General features: G+C 43.7%; 1 protein-coding gene across 2 annotated transcripts in view; it reads right to left on the reverse strand.

Moving 5' to 3' along the window:
• The window catches only part of ACTN2 (actinin alpha 2), a 75,082-nt gene that overhangs the window by 18,273 nt on the left and 30,246 nt on the right, over nt 1-26,563 (reverse strand). Inside the window, exons 3-12 of one of the 2 annotated variants that reach the window (XM_005539706.5) lie at nt 25,660-25,779; nt 24,486-24,572; nt 18,668-18,755; nt 16,918-16,996; nt 13,430-13,511; nt 8,964-9,049; nt 7,458-7,550; nt 5,110-5,340; nt 2,106-2,253; nt 373-523 (exon numbers count right to left, since the gene is read on the reverse strand). In XM_005539706.5, the coding sequence (XP_005539763.1) occupies nt 373-523; nt 2,106-2,253; nt 5,110-5,340; nt 7,458-7,550; nt 8,964-9,049; nt 13,430-13,511; nt 16,918-16,996; nt 18,668-18,755; nt 24,486-24,572; nt 25,660-25,779 (1,165 nt within the window). Of the gene's footprint in view, nt 1-372; nt 524-2,105; nt 2,254-5,109; nt 5,341-7,457; nt 7,551-8,963; nt 9,050-10,167; nt 10,254-13,429; nt 13,512-16,917; nt 16,997-18,667; nt 18,756-24,485; nt 24,573-25,659; nt 25,780-26,563 lie in introns of both variants that reach the window. The other variant, XM_005539707.5, reaches the window with a different exon arrangement.

Genomic DNA, 26,563 nt, shown 5'->3' on the forward strand with positions numbered 1-26,563 from the left:
CAGTGCCCTCTGTTTTGTGTTCGTTTTATGTTGATTTCAGGACAGGCTGTATTCCGCCTCTTGCACCTGGCCTGGGTGAGGCCGCCTTCCCATAGCTTTCCGGGCCCCACGTTCCAGACTTATTTCTCATCTTCCTGGAAGCGGAGCTGCTTGTGCTGGGGGCAGGGGTGCCGCTGGATGGGAGGACATAGGATTCTACCACAAGCTAAGAACCAAAATCTGTTTCTACATTTAAACAAGGAGAATCCCTGCACAGAGTGCCTCCAGCCGGGTTCCCTCTGCGTTTAGTCAGGAAAGGCAAGGCAGGCCTTCCTCTCCCCTCTCTGTGGAATCCCCGGGGCTCCCGGGAGGACCGACGGCATCTGCACGTACTTGAGCTCCTGCGCGATGGCTGCGATCTGCTCCACGCGGTCCTGGTGCGCTGCCAGGTCGCTCTCGAACGCCTCGTGCTTCCGCAGCAGAGCCCGCACCTCTGTCAGCGATGCCGACTCGTAATCCTTCTGCAGCAAGATCTGCTCTTTGCCTGCAAAGGTGGTAGCAAGAAAGTATGAATATGCTGAGGGCACAGCGGCTTCCTCGGGCCAGCCACGTTCTCAGGGAGCGCCGAGATTCCAAAGAACCAAGAGAAGGGGACAGAGAGGGGGCAGGACTGAAGACGCAGGCCAGGGTTGTGATGGAATTCAGGCTGCTACCTGCTAAGGATGCCCCAGTCCCTCTCAGTTTTGAAAGCTAGTGTCTCCAAATATAGGGGGAAGGAGAGCGTGCTGAGTGCATTTTAAGAAAAAAAGCAAATTTGTAGTCATCATTCTAAGTCACAAGTATCTGATTTTCCTGCATGATCCTCAGTTAAGTTAGTCATTATTCACTCCCAAGAGCTACTGGGGATGCTTAGATAAAACCCCTGTGCTCAACTTGTCTACCCATGAGTTCCACCCCACCCTAGTTCCTTTCATTTGAAAGCTATACTGTGTGTGCTTAAATGGAGTCTGTGCTTTCTTTTCCTGATAATAAATATTAGAAATTTTCCTCCCTGACCCTCCACTAATATTTTCCCATATAAATATTTCTCAAATCCAGCAACTGCTGTGATCACAACTGGATCCACATTTATCCCCTGGCTAACAACCTTTAAGAACTCTATGAAATCGGAAGTGGAAAGCAAATGTTCATATATTTAATGATGATGATGTACTGCTTACTGTGTACTAGACGCTACTCTAAATGCTTTCTAAATACGAACTCATTAAATCTTCATAGAAACCCTATGAGGGAGGTATTACTGTGATTCCCATTTTGAAGAGGACATTGAGGCCCTGCGAGATTAAGAAGTCATCCGGGGCACAGAGCTGCTATGCATCAGAGCCATGCCTCCAACCCACCTTGCTCCAGCTTCCTTGCTTGTAACTACCTGTCTATGAAATATTAAAAATCAAGCAACAATAAAAGCAAAAACCATATAATGACAAAAAATCTCCCAAATCTCAAAACAGATTATTATGTGATGGGGAAAATGCTTTATTCTTCTGCCTTGGCAAGGACTATTTAGTCCAGGAGACAGTTAAAAAAAAAAAAATGTTAGGGCCATATTCTTATGGCTATGGAGACCGGCATGTGTGTAAGGCCTGAAAAAAGTAGATGAATGCAAGTGAAATAAGCAAGTTAGACTATAGACGATATCTTGCATCCTTCCTCCCAGATTTTCTACATAAGATATTATGTTGCTCTATGGCATTTAATATACATTCTACTGGCAGAAGCTAGTGGTTGGCCCAGGGCTATCTGACCACCAGTTAGGGAATGAATGGATACTTGTGGAATCAAATAGAAAACACAGAAGGAGGCCAGGCCTTATGCAGGTAGGTTTGTAAAGAACACATTTTAGGTGCCATTTTGGAAAGAAATAGATTATCTGCTTGATTAGAAACTAAATTTTCATGCCTACCTCTTAAATTTGGCACTGAGACAGGAGCAGAGAAAGGTGACGACACCTACCTTTAGTGTCACAGACATTAGGCATAGTTAGTAAGGGCACATCATGGCTCTGATGTGTTGAGCATGGCTCAACTCTGGTTTTTCAAAATCCAATCTGACTCCTGTCTACTTACCATAAGCCCAAGTCTCGTGGGTTGAGGCCTTTTGCCTGAACTTCTCAGCCAGGTGTTCCAAGCGCTCCAGTCTCCGAATCTCATTGAGCAACCACTCCTCGTAACCCTTCTCAGCCTGCTCCAGCCTCTGCCAGGCACCAGCAATATCCTGGGATGGTTGGAAGCCAAGGGAAGTGAATGTGTAACAAGCACCTTCGTTACATTCTGAACTCTAAGGCTTCTTCTATAAATCTCCTCCACTACATGACTGATGGTGTTTTCCTTCTGTTTTCTTTTCCTTCCTTACCCCTCACCCCAATAACCATTCAATTATTTGGCTTCCAAATGTCTTAATTCTAATTCACTGGGATCTTTTAAGATGAACATAGTTGTTATCAGTTATCTTGACACTTCTCCAGATGGGGACAAAGACGCAGAGGGCTGACAATTTCTGGCTACAAGAAGATAAAGCCTCAGGATGGCTCAATTCAAAACTCTTTTATTATGATTATTTTTATTTTTTAAGAGGTGGAGTCTCGCTATGTTGCTGCTCTTTAAGTCTTAGGCTCTGGCAATCCTTCCACCTCGGCCTCCCCCACAGCCAGGATTACAGGCATGTGCCACTACACCCGGCTTCCAAAACAACTCTTATTCAGTGACTAGGGTGAACTGTCCAGCCACCCAGCCATCAACCACTAATTTCTGGGCATCTAGCATGTAGCAGGCACTAGTGAGAAACTCTGTAAGGGTAAACACCACCTCTAAAGTTCCCCATTCCCATGCAGCTTCCATGGTGGGGTGGGGAGAGGGACAATCATTAAGTACTTAAGCAATTTCATTTCGGAAAGTGATAAACGAAATGCTGTAAGGGAAAAAAAAGCACGGTCAAGGGATACTGCCAGCCCTGCTTGTCAGGGTGGTCCCTGTGGCAGGTTACTTAGAGAAGACCCCTCTGAGAAGGGGGCATCTGAACTGAGTCCTCAATGACAGAAAAAGCCAGTGATGTGACGAAGTAGGAAACGAGGGCTCCTGGGCAAGGGAAAAACTCGAATGCCCAAGAGGGCATGTGCTCTGCGTGCGGGAAAGATGGCAGGCAGGGTGGTGTGGCAGCGGTGGAGTGAGTCAGGGAGAGTGAGAGATGCGTTTGGCAATCATGCAGACTCTTTTGTTTTGTTTTTTTTTTTTTTTGAGACAGAGTCTCGCTCTGTCGCCCGGGCTGGAGTGCAGTGGCCGGATCTCAGCTCACTGCAAGCTCCGCCTCCCGGGTTCACGCCATTCTCCTGCCTCAGCCTCCCGAGTAGCTGGGACTACAGGCGCCCACCACCGCGCCCGGCTAATTTTTTGTATTTTTTAGTAGAGACGGGGTTTCACCGTGTTAACCAGGATGGTCTCGATCTCCTGACCTCGTGATCCGCCCGTCTTGGCCTCCCAAAGTGCTGGGATTACAGGCTTGAGCCACCGCGCCCGGCCCATGCAGACTCTTATAGGCCAGGATAATGAACCTGGATTTTACTCTAAATACTTTGGGGAGTCACTGGAGGGTTTTGAGAAGAAAGGAGATGAGATCTGATTCATATTGTTAAAAGATGACAGAGGCTGACGTATGGGGGATGAATTTTAAGAGGCAAAAGAAAAAGAACCAGTCAGGAGTTACTTGCAGGGTCCAAGGAGAGAGAATGGTGGCTTAGCATACACCAGTGGCTGTGGAGGTAAAGAGAAGGGGATTAAGAGCGTTTACTTAAGATGTAGTCTGGAAGAAGAGCCAATGGGACTGGCTGAAGAACTGGATGTAAGAAAGTGACAGAAAGGGAAGAATCAAGGATGAACCCTGGGTTGGGGGTTAGCAACTTAGAGGACAGTGATAGAATTTACTAGGATCGAGGAAACTGGGAGGAACTCTTTTGGATATGTTTGATTTAATATGCTATAATATATCCAGGTGGATATACTGGTCAGGAACTTGGGGAAAAGTCAGAGCTGGAAATGTAAAATTTGAGAGTATTGGCATTTAGGTGGCAATGAAAACCATGGGCCTGCCCAGGCATGCTTGCTCATGCCTATAATCCCAGCACTTTGGGAGGCTGAGGTGGGAGGATCGCTTGAGCCCAGGAGTTTGAGGCCAGCCCTGGCAGCACAGCGAGACCCCATCTCTGCAATGAAATAATTAGCCAGGCCTGGTGGTATGCGCGTGTAGTCCCAGCTACTCAGGATGTTAGGGTGGGAGGATCGCTTGAGCCCAAGAGAATAAGGTTGCAGTGAGCTGTGATTGTACCACTGCACTCCAATCTGGGTGACGGAGCATAACCATGTTTTTTTTTAAAAAAAAAAAAAAAGGAAAAAGAAAAAACAAGCCATGGGCCTGGATGAGATCACCTGGAGGGTATAAAGATGAAGATGGCTCAGCACCAAGCCTGAGAATCACTAGCATCTACAGGCAGAGGGAGGAGGCAAGGCCTTGAGCAGAGATGGAGAAGGCCTCGCTGGTGAAGGAGGAAGAAACAGGAGGACCAAAGTGGAAAGAACTTCAAGAAAGGGGAAATGGGCAGCTGGGTCAAAGAAACTGAGAATATAAAAATACAAATGATCCCAGCACTTTGGGAGGCCGAGGTGGGCAGATCACAAGGTCAGGAGTTCGAGACCAGCCTGGCCCATATGGTGAAACCCCATCTCTACTAAAAATACAAAAATTAGCCAGCCGTGGTGGTGGGCGCCAGTTATCCCAGCTACTTGGGAGGCTGAGGCAGGAGAATTGCTTGAACTTGGGAGGCAGAGGTTGCAGTAAGCTGAGATCGCGCCACTGCACTCCAGCCTGGGCAACAAAGTAAGACTGTCTCAAAAATATAAAAATAAAAACAACTTGCTTTGACAACACGAATGCCATTGACTTTGACAAGAACCTTCTTGGTGGAAGCAGGGACAGAAGCCAGCTGAGTGCACGTCAAAGGGTAAAAGAAGTGAGTGAGTGAGGGCGGGGCGCAGTGGCTCACGCCTGTCACCCCAGCACTTTGGGAGGCTCGCTACTCACCGACACCATCTTGCCCTCGGAGGGCATGAAAGCAGGCCGGTTGCTGATCCGCAGCTTGGTCTGCAATGTGTTGAAATTGATCTCCAGCTGGCATTTCTCCTGCACCTTGGGCGGTTTGTGCTTCCGGCGGTAATCCCGGAAGTCCTCCAGCTTCTTCTGCATGGCCTGCATCGTCTTCTCAGGAGTCCGGTTCTCCAGCCAGGGGATCGTGCGACGAATCCATTCCAAAAGCTGCTCCCCAAACACAAAAATACTGCTGAAGACACCAGCAAACCCCCTTCCCCAGTTAAAAAAAAAAATGAGGCATCCAATAATTGTAATGGATGAATCTAATGTTCCTAAAATCACTGAAATGTGGTACCTCTATGCACAGAGGCATGAATGAAATGTTCAGTGTCCACCCACGGCCACTACTGATCACCCCAACGATATCAAACACAGGTCGAAAACTTAAAGTGAGCACGTCAAGTCGTGTCTTACAAGAATGTGACGTTTACAAGAAACTCAGGGACCAGACATTAGCAGACAAATGCTGGATGGAGCTTTCAAATTAAAAAAAAAAAAAACAAAACCAAACAACCCCAAAATACTTGACATGGCAGAATTGTAGTGTAATAAATTCAGCAAAGAACTGGATTTCACTTAAAATGTGTTTTTAAAAAGTCAGCTGAAATCTAATTAGCTTACTTACTACACAATGGTATTGTAAGGCTGTGTCTAACTCAATGCCAAAGCGTATTTTAACGTCTAGCTTTTAAGTAAATCTGCATGATAGAAGTGAACGTGGTAGTGAATTCCTAAGGACAAAATATGCACGTACCTCCTGAATTACTACCTAGGCCTTAGAAATGACTTGCTGAAAACTCCATTATTTACACCTATGCCCACTGAGCACTTGGAAAATGACAGCAGATTAGAATGAAACATAGTTTAAATGGTGATATACCTAGAGTCGAAGGGTTTTAGGAGGATAAATGAAGGACCCAGTAAGAAAAGGGAGGACTGAATTCCTAAGGATCCTCTGGCCTTCAGTACTGGCCATGCTTCATGTCTGGCAACCCTGTCACTGCCATTCAACAATGCCATCAAGTTGAATTTTTCTACAGCAGCAGTATGAAAATATGAACTCAGTATCATTAAGTTACACTACTATTTATTGGAAGATTTATTCTAAGTGTCCTGATGCTTTTACCAATAAAGACCAAATATCAGCTAAATTAAAAAGCAGGCCGGGTACAGTGGCTCATGCCTATAATCCCAGCACTTTGGGAGGCCAAGGCGGGCAGATCACCTGAGGTCAGGAGTTCGAGACCAGCCTGGCTAACATGATGAAACCCCGTCTCTACTAAAAATACAAAATTAGCTGGGGGTGGTGGTGCACGCCTGTAATCCCAGCTACTTGGGAGGCTGAGGCAGGACAATTGCTTGAACCCGGGAAGGTGGAGTTTGCAGTGAGCCAGGATTGCCCCACTGCACTCCAGCCTGGGCCAGAAAGCAAGACTCTGTCTCAGAAAAAAACGAAAAACAAAAAACAAGGCAGGGCAAAAATTGTTTGGTCTCAAGTATGTGTCACTGTACTTGAGTCCAATTTAGAGAGGAGACGGCTGGGGGCCTCACGCAGCCCATGCTTGTATTTGGGGAAACAGTGCAGATGCAGAGAGGCCACTGTGTAGTTGCTACGTATGCTATAACAAGAACACAAAGAAAAACAACCTGGAAAGTGCTGTCCTAACCAAGAGTCTGGCTGAAGAGCTCTGGAAAGGCACCACAGAAACTCATGCTCAAATATCCTGCAGGGAGAATTGTGTCTTCCCCAGATTTCCTCTGGATATTTACACAGACACACAAGCCCGAGCCAGCTCCGCACACCAGGCTGGCACAGTTCCTTTGACACTCGGTCCGTGTATGGAGTGAGGCTTTTGCAGATGGAGTGCATCCTACGTGACGTTGGTAGCCAGTGAACAGGAAAAAAAAAAACAAAACAAGTAACGCAAGGTCGTCTAGGGGTGTCCAACCCCGGGGGTGCAGAGCTGAGCAGAGAATGGCATTCTCCTATCTTCAGACATGCAAACTACACCTTTCTGCTTTGGGATCGTTGGAAAGACCATTGGGGATTATGTTTTTGCCAAAAGTTAGGTTACGACAATAGGAACAACCTCAGACATCAGGTGTATTTTTCCAGCTATCGCCCTATCTGAGATGAAAAATGCAAAAAAAAAAAAAAAAAATATATATATATATATATATATACACCCCCACGGAGTATTTTTTCACCCTCTGTTTTCACCCTCTGTGCCTCAGCCCCTGCGTGAGGATGGACAGAACTGCAGGTCACCAGTTTCCTTTACCTCACTCGCTAGCCTCTCATATTCTTCCATCAGCCTCTCATTCTCTTGATTCACAGCAAGAACCTTACATATCCTGTTAGCCGCTGTCTCAGCCTGTAAAACACAATAGGTAAACAGGACGGCTCTGTGGACGGGAATGTGCACACACAGCATGGAACGAGGGGGGTGATGAGAGGGGACAAGGCGGGTGGCGTGCTGTAGATGGTGCAGAATCTAGGTTAGGGTGCGGTCAGACTGAAGGCATGGCTTTTGTGTACTATGAATCATTTCACACCTTTGTTACAGTTTTCACACAGACTTACACGGCAGGCTGATTAGACTGTAGGGAATAACAGGGAGAGAGCATTAGTCTAAAACACAAACTCGGTAAACATCCAGCAAGTTAGTCACAGAAATATTTGGGTCCAGGAAACCAAGATCTTGGGTCCCTGAATGTCCACCTGAACTCTCCACTGATCTCATGACGATGGGATGGAGACTCCCTGAATAACATTAGCCTTTGGAAATCAAGGCAAAAAAATAACTGGGTCAGGAAAATCCAGATATACCATTGCACTTGAATGCACTGAAGACCTCCTCATCTCCTGATATGAATATGCAGAACTTTCTGGAGGGGATCCTTCCACAGAGCTGAGTGTGCTTTAAGACTTTGTCTAACCTAGATGAGAAGTCATTGAGGTAATACACAATTCTCTATCATCTTTCCTGGAAAGGAACTTGGGGCAGGAGTGGCAAAGTGCCTTGAACCATAATTGTCTGATGGAACAAGAGAAACTTGCCTATCCGGCTTCTGGGTCCACAGTCTGTCCCCAGGCCTTTCCCCTAAAGCCCTCACCAGCCTGTTAGCATCCTTTCCCAGTGATGGGTTTCACAAGCCGTCACTGAAATAATGCATACTCCGCCCACTGCAGTCTATCAAGATCCTCCAAGGAGAGGAACAGAAACAGAAACAGGTGAATATGCAGAAAGCTGAGGGCCATTCTTCCTCAAGGTCCCTTGGGCTATTTGTCTTGAGAAATGTAAAACTTTTTGAGGTTCCAACTCTGTTATCCCTTCCACTACTTCACTTAAAATAAGATTAGTCTTGAAGGATGTTAGACCAAATCATGGAACTGTGAAGGCAATTTCTAAGCAGAGAACAAGGCTGGGTTGGAACGGCATTCATTTCTCCTTGTCACATTTCCCTTTTACCAACCAATGCATGTGGCTCAATTTTCATGGCTTTTTTTTTTTTCTAAAGCACAAATACTTTCCACAACTTACTAATGAAATAAAGGAAATATATTAAAAGTAAAACACATAAAAACATTTCAGGAACTGTCTAAAGTTAAAGCTGTTAAAAAAAAAGTTTTCACAGTTTAGAACTTGCCATATGAGGTTATTAGAAAACACTCAGAAAGATTCCAAGGTAAGATGTGAAGCGCACAAACACACACTCAAGTATGCACACACAACTAAAACCAACAGAGAGTAACACAATAGCCCGGACGGACAAGTGTTGAGTACCTGCTCCGCGCCCGCAAAAGCGTGGTAGAAGCAAGAGACGTACGTCATGATGGCTCTTTCATCGGGTTTAGGGGTGTTCACGATGTCTGAAGGGGGAGAAAATAACACAGGACGCGCGCACACACACACACACACACACACACACACAGACGAAGGAGAGAAACCAGGGAGAACAGAGGGAAGAACAAATTGGTTTACACTGACCAATTTTCTGTGTTTTGCGGCCCGTGGTCCTGAACCTCAGGAAGGCCGTATTGTATCGAAATGATTTGTGAACAGGATGGTTTGAGCCAGCATGTTTTTCAAGGATCAAACTGAGGGCTTGTTTTCTCCCCCACCCCTTGATGGGCTTTTAAAGGTGGATTCAATGGTTTCACGTGGAAACCTGGTCCGTTGCAGATCAGAACTTGTTACCCCTTTCTTGTGACTCTGGGCCTCCAACCACATCAGGGCACCTGGCCCGTCTGCTCTGGGGAACGCAAGTCACTTTGCAAGATGTGGGGAATATTCACAGCGCTGCACTGGGCTGTCTTCCCACTTCCCCTTCCCCACCCAAACAACTGTGGGGGATTTCTACTCTGTAAAGTGCCTTGCGTGAGGATGAAATTCACTAGAGAGGGCAGCTCTTTTAATAACTTCTATACATACTTACCATACCGCTTATAGAAATCACCAAGAATAACAAAATATCTAAAGAGAAGGGTCTACATGGCTTGTCCTTATTATGACTCACTACTATTTCTACTAGTTGCTGAAACAGCCAAAAGGAAGACAGAAAACAGAACCATGAAAACCTACATCCTTTCTTCCTCCATCTTGGCAACACCATTTTTTGGTAAGCTGCTTTTTAAACTTGTTCATGAACTTGGGTCAGTCAATGGGTCAGAGTGAAGTTAAAAAGATACCTGATAATTCCCTATGGTGAAACCTAGTCATTGGGTTCGCAGAGACTATGAACAGAAAGGATGTGGGGTTGTGTAACTATGGAATCTTCCAGAAAACAAACATGAACGGCATACCACTGCATGAACAGAAAGTAAGTTTCAAAGAAAGCTAGACTAAAAAAGACAAACAACTGCCTCCTCAGAACCAGACAGTCTCCTTACTCTGAGGAGAGGGCGGGGGAAAAAGAGGAAAACAATTGAAAAAAAATTACGACACAGAAGGTGAAGGGTGAGCAGTGACTCATGGTTTACATCCTCACCTTCTGTGCACCAGCAAAAGCATGATAGTAACAGGAAACATAAGTCATTATGGCTCTTTCATCAGGTCTGGCAGTGTATACTAAATCTGTGTGGAGAAAAGAAGGTTAACTGCGTGGATGTTCTAATACCAGCAGGCTTCTGTTAAGCGCTTCCTCAGAGGTGCTGGAATCAGGAATCTCCCTCCTCGCCCCCATACACTTATGTTGTTAAAATTTTGGCTGAAATCAAAGAAGTCACACCTGCGAAGTGATTACTCTCTGTGTACTTTTGAGAATAGTCAAGGGAAATAAAGGAATTGCCAAACAGAACGGCAAGGCTAACCCAGAAGAGCCCTAACCTAGCAAGAAAGGCACATCCATGGACAGAATTAGGCCCTTGGAACTGAACAGAGCGCACACACCAGCACACTCACCAGGACTTCCTATTACTACACACGGAGGGCCCAGGGGTCCACAAGATCCCTTCTGCAGGTTCTCACGGAACAAATGTACCCACAGATCTAAACCTAGTCTGCACCTCACACAAAGATTTGTGGAGGGAAATCAACAATTTTTACAACCTTTTAAAAGCACAGTAGATACGTTTAGGAAGAGTTTCACCAGTTTTTGCTACAAGTAACAGTTCATGGGTGAGTGGGCCAATGAGCCACTTTAAAATCCCCACTTGGGTTCAGAGACCAACACGAATGACAGGAATTAAGGTCCATGGCAGCAGGCGGGAAGGCAAGGATTTACCAAAAGGCACTCATGATCTGAGGGGACCTGGACCTGACATTCCCATCAAAGAGCAGCAGAAATTTTAAACTGCTGATAGAATGCTGTGGTGATGGGAAGTCCAAATGCAGGCTGCAAACGTACAACAGGGAATGCGTGGCTAAATCTGTTAGGCAGTGATGCCAACGCACGCTCTACACGCAAGGTGACCAAGTTCAGAACTGTTTGCCGGAAGATTCTTTTGAGCAATTATTCTGCAAAGATAATAAAACAGTGTGTGAGCATTCTTCTGAACCATTTAAAGGGAAAGATGAAGAAACGTATGGAAGATTAGGAGGAGGAAATGAACACAGTGCTCACACACCCCATCTGCCTGGAAGGATGAGCAGAATGGACATCTGCCCAGACCAGGACTCAGAGACTAAGGAAAAACCAAAGAACTGAGAAGAGAATATTAGCAGCGCCAGAGTAACATCGATGATGATCCTGCCAATAATTCTACAAGAGTGTTTGAACAGGAAACTCACCTCCAGCCTAGGATATTAGGGAAGCATGAATACACTGGAAAATTTACTAAGCGTTGTGTGTTTTCTCCTGTCTTTAGTACCCTGGCTATTAACCCAAGTGGGAAAACTCAAGATAGTTATTTATCGTATGAAAAGGTCAAAAGAAAGACGATACAAATACGAACTAAGCTTAGGACAGATGGAAAAAGAGGAAAGGAAATTTCCTATGTTTCTACTTCAGTGTTTTATAGACTTTGTCCCTCTAAAGACTTTTAGAGAAACCATACCCGATAATACAGATGTTTGATTAAAATGATTAATTAATGAGCAAAATCAGAGTTCTAATTGAAAGATTGCTGTTTTGGGTTGAACTGCATTTCCCAAAAAGATACACTGAAGTCTTAACTTCCAGCACCCCTGTGAAGGTAAGCTTATTTGGAAGTTAGATATTTGCAGATATCATCAAGTGAGGATGTGGTCATGCTGGAGTAGGATGGGCCCTTAATGCAATATGACTGATATGCTTGTAAGAAAATATTCACAGGTCAGGCATGGTGGTTCACGCCTGTAATCCGTGCACTTTGGGAGGCCGAAGCAGGTGGATCACCTGAGGTCAGGAGTTTGAGACCAGCCTGGCCAACACGGTGAAACCCTGTCTCTACTAAAAAAAACAAAAATGAGCTGGGCATGGTGGCGCATGCCTGTAATCCCAGCTACTTAGGAGGCTGAGGCAGGAGAATCTCCTGAACCTGGGAGACAGAGGCTGCAGTGAGCCGAGATCCCCACTACTGCACTCCAGCCCGGGTGAGAGTGAGACTCTGTCTCAAAAAAAAAAAAAAAAAAAAAAAAAAAAAGAAAAGAAAACATTCACAGAGGGGAAAAGGCCGTGTGAAGACAGAGGCAGGGATTGGACTGATGCTGCCACACTCCAAAGAATGTCTGGGGCTTCTAGAAGCTGGAAGAGGCAAGGAAGAATCCTCCCCTAGAGGCTTAGGGTGCTGCCTACTCCCTGATTTCAGACACAGCCTCCAGAGCTGTGAGAGAAATTTCTGCTGTTTAGGCTGCCCACTTTGCAGTAATTTGTTACAAAGGCCATAATACAATTACCAAAAGCAAGGAGGAATGGAAGCTTGACAACTGACTGTAATCAATTTCCTTAGTTTTCCCCAACATCGCTAATTAGTGGAAGTAACAGACCATTAGGGAATAATAATATTTATAATAACAAAGTAATAAATGAATATAAGTTTCTTGAGGGCAGGGTATATATCTTATACATCTCATCAGCTCCTGCAGTACCCAGCCGAGGGTCCTGTTCATGGTAAGTGCTCAGTAAATGTCTGTTGAGTAGTAAATGAATCATGAATAAATAAAATGAATGAATGGTGTCCACAGATCTGTGCTTTCAATGGTCTGCTGTCGGTACAGCTCACACAAATTCACCATATAAAAGGGGCAAAAAAGTATTTGAAGCAAGTCCCCGGAATGAGTGATACTGAAGTGCAAAATACGTGGAAATTATTTCAGCTCTAAATAAATTAAATTTAGATGAATTAAAAACAATATGTGAAGGTTTGGATGGCACACTGATGGCTGAATGCTCCATATTCTACATTTCAATTCTCTAACTTCTGGCTGGAAGGAATTTTTTTCTCTTAAGTATGTCACAAAGGGATTTATTTGCTACACTTGTCTCTACGTGGTTAGGGAGAAAACATTATGATGTTGAAAAAAAAATACAGGAAATGTTTTAATTATAAATAAAAGCATCTTGTTTCTTAGCCAAAGCTGAACTTTTTACCAAATCCTTTTGCTGTAATGTTGCTGGCTTGTTGGAGGATACAATTAAAAAAAAAAAATTTATGAACAGGCTACACATGAAAATCTCTACTACTCATGTGGCCAGTGACAGAAACTTGTTAGGAATCCAAAGCACTTAGGATGTAACTTAGCTACGAAATTTTGTAAGGTCCCAATGTGTAGCCATAACATTTGTAGCCTTCAAATTTTCTCTAACTCAGCAAACACAGTTTTCATCTCACCTTCAGCATCCAGCATTTTAGGAATATCCAGGTGCTTCTCAGCAATTTCCATGGCCAGGTTAATATTTCCTATGGGGTCATCCTGCAGGAAAACCAAGACAATGAGATTTTTAAAATGTATTTTGAAACAGGACTTATGAAGAATGTTTTTTACATACCTCACTTTAGGACGGACACCTTCCCACCCGCACACAATCGCAATAGTATAACTTGCTTTTTCATCTTTTCCCAATTACTTCAAACATTTAGAGAAACATCGAAAATGACAGAAACCGCAAAATCCATGCATGCTTCAATCATAAAGTGTAAACAAAGGGTTTAAGAGAACAAATGCCTTGACAAGAAAGGACACACTGAATCCATCAGCACTGATCTTCATGCCTAGAAATAACATTTAAATCATTCTAAATCATGAAACATGCATTTTCCAGACTTGGAAAGGGATCTCGGAGAACCAACACCATGATTTTAAATATTGGAAACCTGAGGGGTAAAGAGATGAAAGAAAAACATTGCTAGCTAAAACTTTTAGCTGGCTCAAGAGTGTTACTAGTGTTACAAAGGGCAAAACTCATGTTAAAGCAAGAAGAAATGACAAAACTTTAAAATCATTAAGTGAATTCATGAAAAAAATTTTGTTCTTAAGATTACATTTACCTTCCACCGTAAAAACTAGTTAAATATATGTAACATAGCAAAATAAACTGAACCAGAGTATATAACTAAAATAGTGAAAACAAAGAAGATGCAACATTTCTTATTTTGATCCACTAGAGAAATTAACCATTAAGAATTTCAAAAGAGATGGAGGTAAGATAGAAAAATCAAAATGAAATGTAGTGCTAGTCTGCGGATGACTTTAATGAATTTTAATAACAAAGTCATTTCAATATTTTAGAAACCACAATGTTTTCCAACGAGCACTATTATTTTTTACAGCGAAACACTGAAAAAGTGCAGGTTTCAAACATATTCACAGTGCTCAATGAAGAAACCAAAGACAGCTTTCTGGCCTCACAGAGTATACAGCGAATTCAGTTAAAAAAAAAAAAAGTTTTTAACTAAAGGTTGTTTTAACAAAGCTTATCACCTGAGACTTTGTGAAAGCTATCTCATTTAGAGTGTAAATTTAAATGATAAAATGTGCCAATTAAGTATTTATTTCCTACCTCAGCTATTGGCCACGTGACCTCTGGTAGATTACTGACTTCCCACTTTCTTCATCTGTAAAACTAGGATAATAGTAGTACCTACTTTATAGGGTTACTGTGCGTTGTGAAGATTAAATGTGTATGTGGGATTTCATATATATGCATATATGCATGTGTGAATATACATGTATGTTTATTTGTTTATAACAGTGCCTGCCCTGGTGCTATAGAAGTATTAGTTGCTATTGTATTATGTAAGTATTTTTCTACTTTCTTAGATGACCAATAACTACAGATCTACTGACATTTTGTAATACAAACTGACCATAATAAACTGCTAATGAAACTGGGTCTATGCAGTACAATCCCCTCATTTTGCAAATGAGATTAAGATTAATTGAAAAGAAATGTACACTGTCTATATGCTTGGATCATTTCAAAGTAATTCAGGGGTAAGAAAATACATCCATTGAAAAGCTGGGAAAAAGTTCCATTTTCAAGGGCTACCTTAAAATATTTCATTCTCAACCTTTAGGATGCCAGTAAACTCTTCACATGCTACCCTGTATGCCATGGAGGCAGGCTGGGGGCAGGAGGCAAGCAGTGGATAACTAAAAAGGTGGTGGAAGCCAGGACACTCTTCTTACGACCATCCATGCCACACGAGTGAGGTCAGCATGCAACAGGGCTGGAGTCCACGCCCAAACACAGCAACAGCACGTGAACGGCGAGCTCGGCACACCAGCACCCAGCAGGAAATGTGTAGAGGCTACTGCAGAAATGTGTAGTAAGGGTGGGCCTTGCTTTTACCCTTAAGTCTTTACACACCATTCTTCTTTTCTTTTTTGTTTTTGAGACTGAGTCTCACTCTGTCGCCCAGGCTGGAGTGCAGTGGTGCCATCTCAGCTCACGGCAACCTCCGTCTCCCGGGTTCAAGCCATTCTCCTGCCTCAGCCTCCTGAGTAGCTGGGATTACAGGTGCCTGCCACCACGCCCAGCTAATTTTTGTATTTTTAGAAGAGACAGGGTTTCACCACCCTGTGCTGCCTTAGTGAATCTTGTGGCTTCTCTGTGCTGCCTTACGCACCATTATCTCTAAGGCAGCACAGAGCATCCACAAGATTCAGAAGGGACCTTGATTTCTTTCTCCATCATGGGTTACATTTTAAAACTAAGTTTTTGTTTGGGAGTTGGTGTGTCACTCTGTGGTCCAGGCTGGAGGGCAGTGGTGTGATCACAGTCCACTGCAGCCTCAAACTCCTGGGCTCAAGTGAGCCTCCTGCCTCGACTTCCCAAAGTGCTGGAACTACAGGTGTGAGCCACCACACCCGGCCTTAAAACTACTTTTAAAGAAAGAATTTGAATACCAATCTGAGACTTAAACACACTAAACCTTTACCTTAAAGGGAAAATTGCAGTTTTCCAAGTTAAATTTTCTGGAAAAAAAGCAAAACTCAAAAAAAAAAAAAAAAAGCCTGCCCCAAAAACTTCTTTTGCAAGGCTACAAATGATGATATTTTCTATCAATAACAAGATAGTTATGAAGTAGACCTTGTGTGACAGATGAGTTAATCAATTCTGAATAAATATGTCTACAACTAAATCCTCCAGAGAAAGTCAACGGAATTTGACTTTAAAAAGGCTTAGACGGGCTGGGCACAGTGGCTCACACCTGTAATCCCAGCACCTTTGGGAGGTTGAGGTGGGCGGATCACGAGGTCAGGAGATAGAGACCATCCTGGTCAACATGGTAAAACCCTGTCTCTACTAAAAATAAAAATTAAAAAATTTAGCCAGGCATGGTGGCAGGCGCCTGTAAACCCAGCTACTCGGGAGGCTGAGGCAGGAGAATGGCATGAACCTGGGAGGCGGAGATTGCAGTGAGCTCAGATCACACCACTGCACTCCAGCCTGGGCAACAAAGCGAGACTCCACTTCAAAAAAAAAAAAAGAGGCTTGGACTATTTGAGCCTTTCTTCTCCGCAAAAATATAGGCTTCACTTCTCATATTTAGAATCCAGGAATGTAAAATCTCTAAAGAACATATAGAAAGCCTTCATAGTAAATCAAGCCAAATCAACAAACAGATCTTGATATGGGCAAAAAGGGACTTAGCTTTGGGTCTTGTTTTCCCTGATTTTAAGAGGTAAGTGTTTTCCTGGCTACCCTTCATATTTGGATCATGGGAAAGGCTAGCTGGGAGAATGTACTTTTTCCTGGTGGCCATTTCTGCAGGTGGCCCTGGGGTTTGTGCTAGGCCAGTGCTGATGTGCTCATTTGCAGGACATGCTGAGATGCGTGGCTGGGGACACTGCATGCTGTATAAACAAGAATAACCTTGTTAAGCTTTGAGTAGTCAATGAGGTCAGGCCGGTGTCGGTGGATGAGGGCACAGAGTCCAAGGCCATCTTTCCAGCTTCACAACCGTCGAGAAGAACAGGAACACGTGTTAGTGGAGAGAAAGCAGCAGCCAGCGTCTGCACTCAGTCAGATGTTGGCCTTCCTTCTGTCTGACTTAATGCATCGAAAACCCCAGGTAGCTTCCTCTTTATCCCACCCAGTGAGCCTGAACACTCAACTTCTTCCCAGGGTCCGCTGTACTCCTCTCCTGAGACTTCCTCTCCTGAGACTTGCTGTGTCTCCTGCCCCGGTCTGGTCCGTGCTGGCACAGGCAGTGACAGGAAGGGAGATGCCTCTACTGCTGTCCCTGCCCAGCCAGTCCCAGGTTTCCTCTCTCTTCTCCAAGTATCCATTCTGGCCCTTACCCCTGAGTCTACCCAATAGATATACACAAGGACGTCTACCCCGCAAATGTCCAGAACACGCTTCCTCTAAAAGTTCTTAGGATGCTTCAAAAGCCTCCGTTAGCTCCCAGATACTCCTTTGTCTTTCTTTATAAAGTTCTTTTCTTTTTCTTTTAAGGCAAAGTCATGTAGGTGAGGGAGGACATGCGACAAGCAGGGCAGATGTTTATTTCTGGTCCTTTTCCCCCATAGACACCAGCTCTAAATGCCCCATAGACAAGGGCAGGCCAGAGCTTGCTGGTGACGGCGGGTTCAGTGAGAGCAGAGTGTGGGAGTTCTGTTCCTCAAAGGGTCTGGGGTAGGAGACCTCCGTGAGAGTTATCAGTGCTACAATGCTGAAGTATTGGGGCCAACTGGGAGTCAGAAAAAGAAAAGCAAGATGAGTGGACGCAGGTCTGGGCACTCCAACTTTTGATACCTGCAGAAAGTCCCAGCCCTTGATAGCTTCTCTCATCTGCCAAATAGCACATTGTAGGGACAAAGAAGGATTCTCTTCCCCTTTATCCTCCCAAGGCCTGGCTCAGTGCCTGACACTTGGCAGACATTCTGAGAATAGTTGTTTAACTAGAAGAACCTCCCCAGTTTTTCACCGCAGTTCATCCTTATCTTTCTGATGATCAGTGGCCAGTGGTGGGCCTCTTTGCATTCATGGGTAACCTAGCATCCAAAGGCGAAAATATAACCAACTCTTTCACTTCAACGTAATAACGATCAATCTACATGAGAAAGACTGAAGCAAGTGACAGAATCATGCTCTCTCCCCTTATGTCAAGATTTCATTCATCTCATTTCCCACAATTTTTCAAACATAATTTTTCTACCTCTTTTGAATTTCAGCAGAGCAAAACTGATGGATGAAGGATCGTTCTATTTCCTACAGGGCTGAGGGCTGAAGAGTCGCTAGTTGCTAGTAGGGGGTACGCAGACTCTGCCAGGGTCCCCCTCATCCCTGAGAAACAACAGCCATTCCTGCTGCCTTTTCCCAATACCAAGGTGAAGACTAAAGTAAGATGCATGCTTATACCCCCAAACTCAGTAGAATCCTTCTGGCACTGCAACACCATTCACTTACAAACACAGTGCTGTTTTACCAGCATGCTAAGGCTTACTCCAACGTTTTCCTTTGGGAGACTTTAAGCATCAAGAATTCTACAGCCTGAGTTCTCCTCCGTACATAAAAGGTTTCTCAGGCAGGAGAAAACACAGGTGCACACAAACACTGTTCCCCATGCTACCCCCAGATTCCACTGACAATACAAGGACCAGGGGCCCTCGGTGCTCACCTAGTATGGAAGTTCTGAATGTTTACATTTCTATAAGGAGCGGTTTTCCTCTGACACCAAAGCAGCAGACCTTCTTTGGCAGATGTTTCTGTAATGACAGCCAAGAAAAAGTGGCCCCAGGGAAATGCCGCTTAGTTCACTTAGCTCCTAGTCACTTTCAAAACAGACCTCCCAGGGGGTCGATCACCAAATGCCTCATCTCTTCTTACAGCCTCTGCAAGGCATAGGAGCCAGAACGCTGATCTTGGTGAGTAACTTCTGATGACACTTAGGGACTTCAAAAGGACAATGCAGGAGCAATCACAAGCTCCAACATAAAAAGATACTAAAACCAGACTTCAGGGTGGTTGGTGACTTACCCCTTTTTAAATGAAAATAATTTTTTTTTTTTTTTTTTTTGAGGCACAGTCTCACTCTGTCACCCAGGCTGGCATGCAGTGGTGGGATCTTGGCTCACTGCAACCTCCGCCTCCCGGGTTCAAGAGATTCTCCTGCCTCAGCCTCCCGAGTAGCTGGGACTACAGGTGCCACCACCATGCCCGGCTAATTTTTGTATTTTTAGTGGAGACAGGATTTCACCATGTTGGCCAGGCTGGTCTCAAACTCCTGACCTCAGGTGATCTACCCACCTTGGCCTCTCAAAGTGCTGGGATTACAGGCGTGAGCCACTGTGCCCGGCTGAAAATAAATGTTTAAAAACTGTGTGTACCTCATTGTGTGAGGTGACACTGGGGGCACCTATTATTCAGGATCAGAGACTAAGTGTCCAATTTGAAAAGGAGGCTGTGGATGCTGACAGACCTTTCCCTGCCTCTTGATTGACTGTATCCTTAAAGGACTAGCAAAGCTTAATGCTGAGCACAATCTGTAATTGAAGTGAGTGTTACAGGACAATCGGATCCTTTGTGTTCACTTAGTGCTTACTGTACACAATCCTGAAAAACATGCAAACATAAATAGTCTACAATGCAACTCAAATGAAAAAATAAAATGTGTGTAGTTGATGACAACTAATCTGTCATTCGTCTGGTTTATAATTCGTACTCCTAGGTAAATGGAATTCACAGATGCTACCACATCTCAAATGTACTCCTTTACCCACTGATTTTGTAACACTTAAAGGGTTTCATTGGTAAATTTCAAGTTTGGCCAATTGACTTCTGACCAAAAGAAAAACCCAGTACCATCTGTGATGACCATAAAAATGTGCTGCTCAGACATCCCACGGCTGCAGCTGGGAGCACAGGGCAGGCAACTGACGTGCCAGCTGCAGCCCCCTGAATGCACCACACCCCCTGCATTCCCACTGAGGCCACATTCCCCAGGGCTGCTCCAGACAAAGACTGGGGGGGTGAGCAGCAGAGCTGAGACATCCCTATGCGATGTGAGACTCCTCTCAGGGCAGTGTAGGATTAAAGACTCCATCAGCCTTGCGAAATTAACCTCAGAACTGCACTGCAGTCCGAGACCTTCTTCCCCAAGCCTCCTCCCTTCCTCTTCTCAGCCCAGGTGTCAGCCAGGAGCTCTGGTCTGAAGGCTCCTCAGGAATCTCCTGCTCCCTCCCCTTCATCCTGCATAGGCATTTTCCCCAAAAAATCTCTTGCATTTCTGGGATGGCCTGAATGTTGGTGTCTTCCCGCCCATCACCAGATTCATATGTTGAAGCCCTAGACCCTAATGTACCTATATTTGGAGATGGGGCCTTTGGGAGGTGCTTAGGGTTAGATGAGGTCATGAGGGTGGGGCCCTCATGATCGGATTAGTGCCCTCATAAGAGACACCAGGAAGCCTGCTCACTGGCAGGTTCTACCCCACCCCACCCACCATGTGTGGCACTGAGGCACGGCACGGCAGCAGCCAACTGCTAGCCAAGAAGAGGGTCCTCACAGAATCAGACCATGATGATACTCTGATTTTGGACTTCCAGCCTCAAGAACTGCGAGAAAACAAAGGTCTGCTATTTAAGCCACCCATGCTATGGTATGTTTTCACAAAGGCCTGGAAAGACTACAACAATTTCTAGTTAGTCTTGGCACTTGCTTCCTGGAGGAGCCAAACCAACACACATCTAAACAGCTCCTCAAAGCCACTTATATAACTTAGGATTATGCCCATATTTAAATGCTAACGGTTTAGAAATTCCCTAAAGCATGTGGACTCATAACTAACATGGGGCCTCTTCTATCTTAGGAAGGGATTGAAGTTGATTTTTTCAAATCAAAATAATTCTGTAATTATTTACCTAAATTGTCCATTTTAGGCTGGGCACGGTGGCTCACACCTGTAATCCCAGCACTTTGGGAGGCTGAGGCCAGCAGATCACCTGAGGTCAGGAGTTCAAGACCAGCCTGGCCAAGACGGTGAATCCCGTCTCTACTAAAAATACAGAAAGTAGCCAGGCACGGTGGTGGGCGCTTGTAATCCCAGCTACTTGGGAGGCTGAGGCAGGAGAATTGCTTGAGCCCAGGAGACGGAGGTTACAGTGAGCCAAGATTGTGCCACTACACTCCAGCCTGGGCGACAGAGTGAGACTCTGTCTCAAAAAAACAACAAACAAACAAACAAAAAAAACTGTCTGTTTTAGTTCACATTTTCTCGGACCCATAACCCAGATAAAGTACACACACCCCTAAAGTTCCATGTGCTATAACTTGAATGACTCCTGTTCATGTCTCTTAACTAGCAAGTGCTAGTTAAGGGAAAATAAACTGAAACTGTTAAGACTTAATTAAAATGTGAATTGATATGGATGTTGAAATTCGGAACTCCACAGCCAATTATTCTGCCTGTCATTGCAGTCCTGACCAACATAATTAATAAGAAAAGGTACATCAGGAAGAAATAATGGGATGTATTTAACAGAGTTTAAATAAAACTTAACAGGTTAGAAAAGCAAACAAAGGTACATCTTAATATTGTTACATTAATACATCTTAATATTGTTACAACATCTTAATATTGTTACTGAAGTTTAGATTTACAAGTCACAGAGTTTCACTTAATTTCTGTCTGAATATGTGTGAACACTCTCGGGCCATGAAGGTCAAACAAGGCTTTTTCCTTATTTAATTGGTTACTACAATCAAAGCTGACCCTCCTCCAACCCCAAATCCATTTTCAGGCTTTCAGCAAAAGGTTAACAAGCTTGTGTGAATTATGTACATTACTGGAAAGCCTACTCCCGAAAGGTATATGGGAAAGTGGAAATGCGGCCATTTGGCACAAACAGGTCCACACACAAAACCCTCATCATGGGTGTAAAAAGCATGTTATGGATTGGCAGTGCTATCTGTCATTGCATCACGAAACACTGAATGACACCCCGAGGAGCTCCATCATCCACTTACATCTGGACTGCTTTCATCAACACATGTATTAATCTCTCATTTTCTTTTCTTTTCTTTTTTTTTTTTTGAGACAGAGTCTTGCTCTGTCACCCAGGCTGGAGTACAGTGGCGTGATCTCGGCTCACTGCAAGCTCCGCCTCCCAGGTTCAAGCAATTTTCCAGCCTCAGCCTCCTGAGGAGCTGAGATTACAGGTGCCCGCCACCATGCCCAGCTAATTTTTGTATTTTTAGTAGAGACGGGGTTTCACCATATGTTGACCAGGCTAGTCTCGAACTGCTGACCTCATGATCCACCTGCCTTGGCCTCCCAAAGTGCTGGGATTACAGGCGTGAGCCACCGCGCCCGGCCTAATCTCTCATTTTCCTTCTTGGAAGAGGCCCATCGTTTTGTTGAAAGAAACTCACTCCTCAAAGAATTTGTTTCTAATAATAATGACTTTTTCAACATACTATGTATCATTAAAACAAATAAAGATGATTTTTCTGTAGACTTACAGAAATTAAATGAGGTTATTAAGCAAATAAAAATATAAATTAGCAAACTAATTATCTACTGTGTTGGACACTACAGAACCATCTGCTTGAAGAGATTTAGGTACTTTGTTAATAAAATTATAATTTTTTAATGCTTAGTTTCTTAGTCTTGTGAAGAGCAGATTAGTATAGCTTTTTATTGCAAAATTTTACAAAATATTGTGATTTAGCTATCTTGCTTTGGGCATGTTAATAACAACTTTGGGGAAAACTCTAATGGATAATACCATTCATACCTACACTTGAAATATAATTAAGTTTTAAATTCCTATTATAACTAATGTAAAATTTGTAACCAATCAGAAACAATTTCTAGTCAACTTCACCTCTGCAATATTTGTGGAAAAAGGATTTGCTAGACCAGCAACAGTGTGAACAAGATTTCTAAAAGTGGTATTTATTTAAAGTGGGTTCAACAGTTTAAATATTTAAATTTAGAAGTATATAAAAACTGATAATTATAACTTACAATTTTTAAATAAAGCAGGAATTTTAGGAAGCCTCTTGTTTCTTACATTAGCATAAAGGAAGGTACTATAATAGAACTATATTGTGCAAAAGTTTTCAAAGTCAGACTATGTATTAATTCAAGCTGGCTGTCATTCCTGAGCCTGAATTGTTGAGGTGTTAATGCCATTAGATTTTAGTTTGATTTTTAGATGACATAAGTGGGTCTCCGGTGCCAGAAGGGAATAATTGAAGTGAATTTGAAGGTCCGTAAGGGCAAGTACTGCAGGCTTCATGTCAGCTGGTACGAGTAGGCAAAGTGTTCTTTCTTAATGTTTGCTGGTTGATGAGTACCTAAAATCACTTAAAAAGACCAGAGTCTCACGCCTGTAATCCCAGCACCTTGGGAGGCTGAGGTGGGCAGATCACGAGGCCTGGAGATCGAGACCATCCTGGCTAACACGGTGAAACTCTGTCTCTACTAAAAATATAAAAAATTAGCCCGCATGGTGGTGGGTGCCTGTAGTCCCAACTACTCAGGAGGCTGAGGCAGGAGAATGGCGTGAACCCGGGAGGCGGAGCTTGCAGTGAGCCAAGATCACGCCACTGTACTCCACCCTGGGCGACAGAGCAAATCTCCATCTCAAAAAACAAACAAACAAACAAAAAAATCAGAGTCAGAAGCTACTCTGGCCTGCGCAGAATTATAAATAACGTCTCCACCCCTTACCACTCAGGTACTTGGTTACCTACTAGATTACAGAGTCGGGGGAGCTAAATCGTTGGACAATGCAGACAGCCCTGAAACACATTCTGCAGTTATACACTTTGTGATTTGAGGGCCAAACAGGCAAAGTTCTAATTTTAAGAATGCCAATTTGACACTTTTCAACAGTGCTGAATTCATCAAAATATTTGGGAGTATAGTTAGTGTAAAAGACTAAAGATTTTTATCTTCAGTGGCAGTGCCAAGGATTAAGATTCTATGATAATGATGGAACAGTAGTTAGGCCAAAAGATACAGTGACCATAAAGGTCTTGTTTAAAAAGGAAAAGAAGAAAAAAGAAAAAGGGAGAGAGGTAAGGAGGAAGAACGTAAAGAAAATAACAAATGAACGTGGATTACAACAGATTCTGTTTTTATACCTGGGGTATAAAGAGTGTTTCAGTTGTAAGACTACAGAACTCTGCCATAGCTCTAAATTTACTAGCATAATAAGCAATCAAGAAGCTCAATAAATGCTCATTTGAAAAAGCAACTTCTGTTCTGAACATGTGCTCATCTTGTGCAAACCGATTCCAGCCTCCATGAATGAAACAGTGCTGCTGGGGTCTTTTCTTACACACATACCAAATGTAGAAGAACCCACTTACATGTCTCTCATTCAATCATGTAAGTGACTGTTGGACTTTCAAATATCTTGTTCAAATTTTAATTCATAAGCTCAACTTACAGATTATACAATTACACTTTTAACCATGTCTTTTACCTTCAACTGAAATATCCTGAATAGCAAAGCGAAGGATGATGGTCCAGATCATGCCCAGGGTCATTTTCACGTTACCATCAACAATTTCTGCAGGTAAGAAAACAACCAATTAATGTAAAGATAACATAGTCAGTACATAACTTTTTTCCTATATATAAATTTTGACTTCAGAGCTATTGGAAAATGTGCATATGGAAAGACCGGTTTATGTTTTTAAAAGTATCGCAGTATGTCTGGTTATAAATACGGTATTCATAACCAAATGTCTCTAGTTTAAATAAATTCTGAGTTAATAATAAGCACAAATCTTGCATTATGTATTATCACTGAAAACCACCCAGGAATCTCCAAAGTTTTAACATGCAATGAGCTAAGGTGGTTTTTTTTTTTTTTTTTTTTTTTTTGAGATGAGTCTCACTCTGTCACCCAGGCTGGAGTGCAGTGACACAACCTTGGCTCACTGCAACCTCCGCCTCCGGGGATCAAGCAATTCTCCTGCCTCAGCCTCCTGAGTAGCTGGGACTACAAAGACTACAGGCATGCGCCACCACACCCAGCTAATTTTCTGTAAATTTAGTAGAGACGGGGATTTCACCACGTTGGCCAGGCTGGTCTTGAACTCCTAACCTCAGGTGATCTACCCGCCTCGGCCTCCCAAAGTGCTGGGATGAGCATGAGCCACTGTGCCCAGCCATGAACTAAGGTTTTAAATAATCAAATAAAGAGAACGCAGTCTCATCTTTACCCTGACCCTTCTTCCGGCATTCCGCAGCTGACAAGTAGCAGGACTCAGTTGTACATATGGTGGTAATCTCAACTCCTGCTGACCTCGCCAAATTCCCAGTCTCCCATAGAGAACAAAGAGACCATTTCCTTCCTATTAGTTCTTATTAAGAGTCAGTGGGATGTGTAAGTTCTTTCTCAGTCCTGTGAGTGTTCTGAAGATGACAGCATTATATTTAATTCTATGCTTTACAAAGAACCTAGAGCTTGGTCTCCCACTCAGGGTACCATTTGTTCTTATCTCTGTGCACTCAGCGCCCTAGGGGAGAGCCTGATACAAGGCAGGTACAGTAAATGGTGAAAGGGAGGGAAGAAGAGAATTCAAGTAGCAGCCCACACCTGTGCTATAAGGTCAGTGTGGCAGAGAGGGCCACCCCGCCACACCTCTCACCTTCAGCCCCGATGGACACCAGTTTCACCCCTTTGCTGGCTATGTAATCCAAAGCTTTGTTGACGTTAGCGATTTTGTGGAACCGCATTTTTCCTCGGTCAGGTTTGGGCAGCCTTTCCCCTGTTGGATGAAAAGAGAATCATGCAGACATGGAGACAGTGACCTCTTGATGCGGAATCAAGATGCCAAACCTCAGAATCCATTTTTTCCTTAAAAACAAATGGTTACACGACTATTTCTGATGTGTGCCTGGTCTCTCTAAATCACAGCAATGAGGGAACGGTAACCAAAAGGTTTTCAGGATCAAGTGGACCAGCAGGCAGCCATACTATGAAGGACATATGCTTTTCAGATCTGCAGGGAGAGTCTGGTTTGGCCCATGATCCAACTTACAAATGAGTAAAAAGAGAAGCTGGTTAGAGTCCCTGGAGTATTCAGAGTTGCTGGCTAACTGTTAGAGGAAGTCAGGATGGCCTAGTTAAAATCACAGAGGTGGCTGCCAGGGTTCGTTCGACACCTGATTATGAAGATATATGGATCAGGGCAGATCTGCCATAATCCTTCCCAGTCACACTTCTCCAAAGGTGATCCATTCTCTAGTCCAAAGTCTAAATCGCCCAACTGAAATTCAGGACAAATCAAAGCCCCCCTGGGATTTTAGCTTATATGTTCAGAGTTCTGCCAACATCTACAACATGGAGATTTTTGGATACAAGATGATTTCTGGAATATGCTCTAGCTGGACGAAGAGTAGAGAGGGCAGCATGGAGGGAGTCATGTGAAGTCATTTTTTCTTCTCTTATTTTGTTTCAAGCTTGGTGGTATAAACATTATTTTAATAAGTCATTTTTAAAGAGAATTCACTCCTTTTTTAGAACACAAAAATAACTCCAGGCAGATTGTT

This window comes from Macaca fascicularis, chromosome 1, assembly GCF_037993035.2.
Source record: "Macaca fascicularis isolate 582-1 chromosome 1, T2T-MFA8v1.1".
In the NCBI taxonomy this organism is placed as follows: Eukaryota; Metazoa; Chordata; class Mammalia; order Primates; family Cercopithecidae; genus Macaca; species Macaca fascicularis.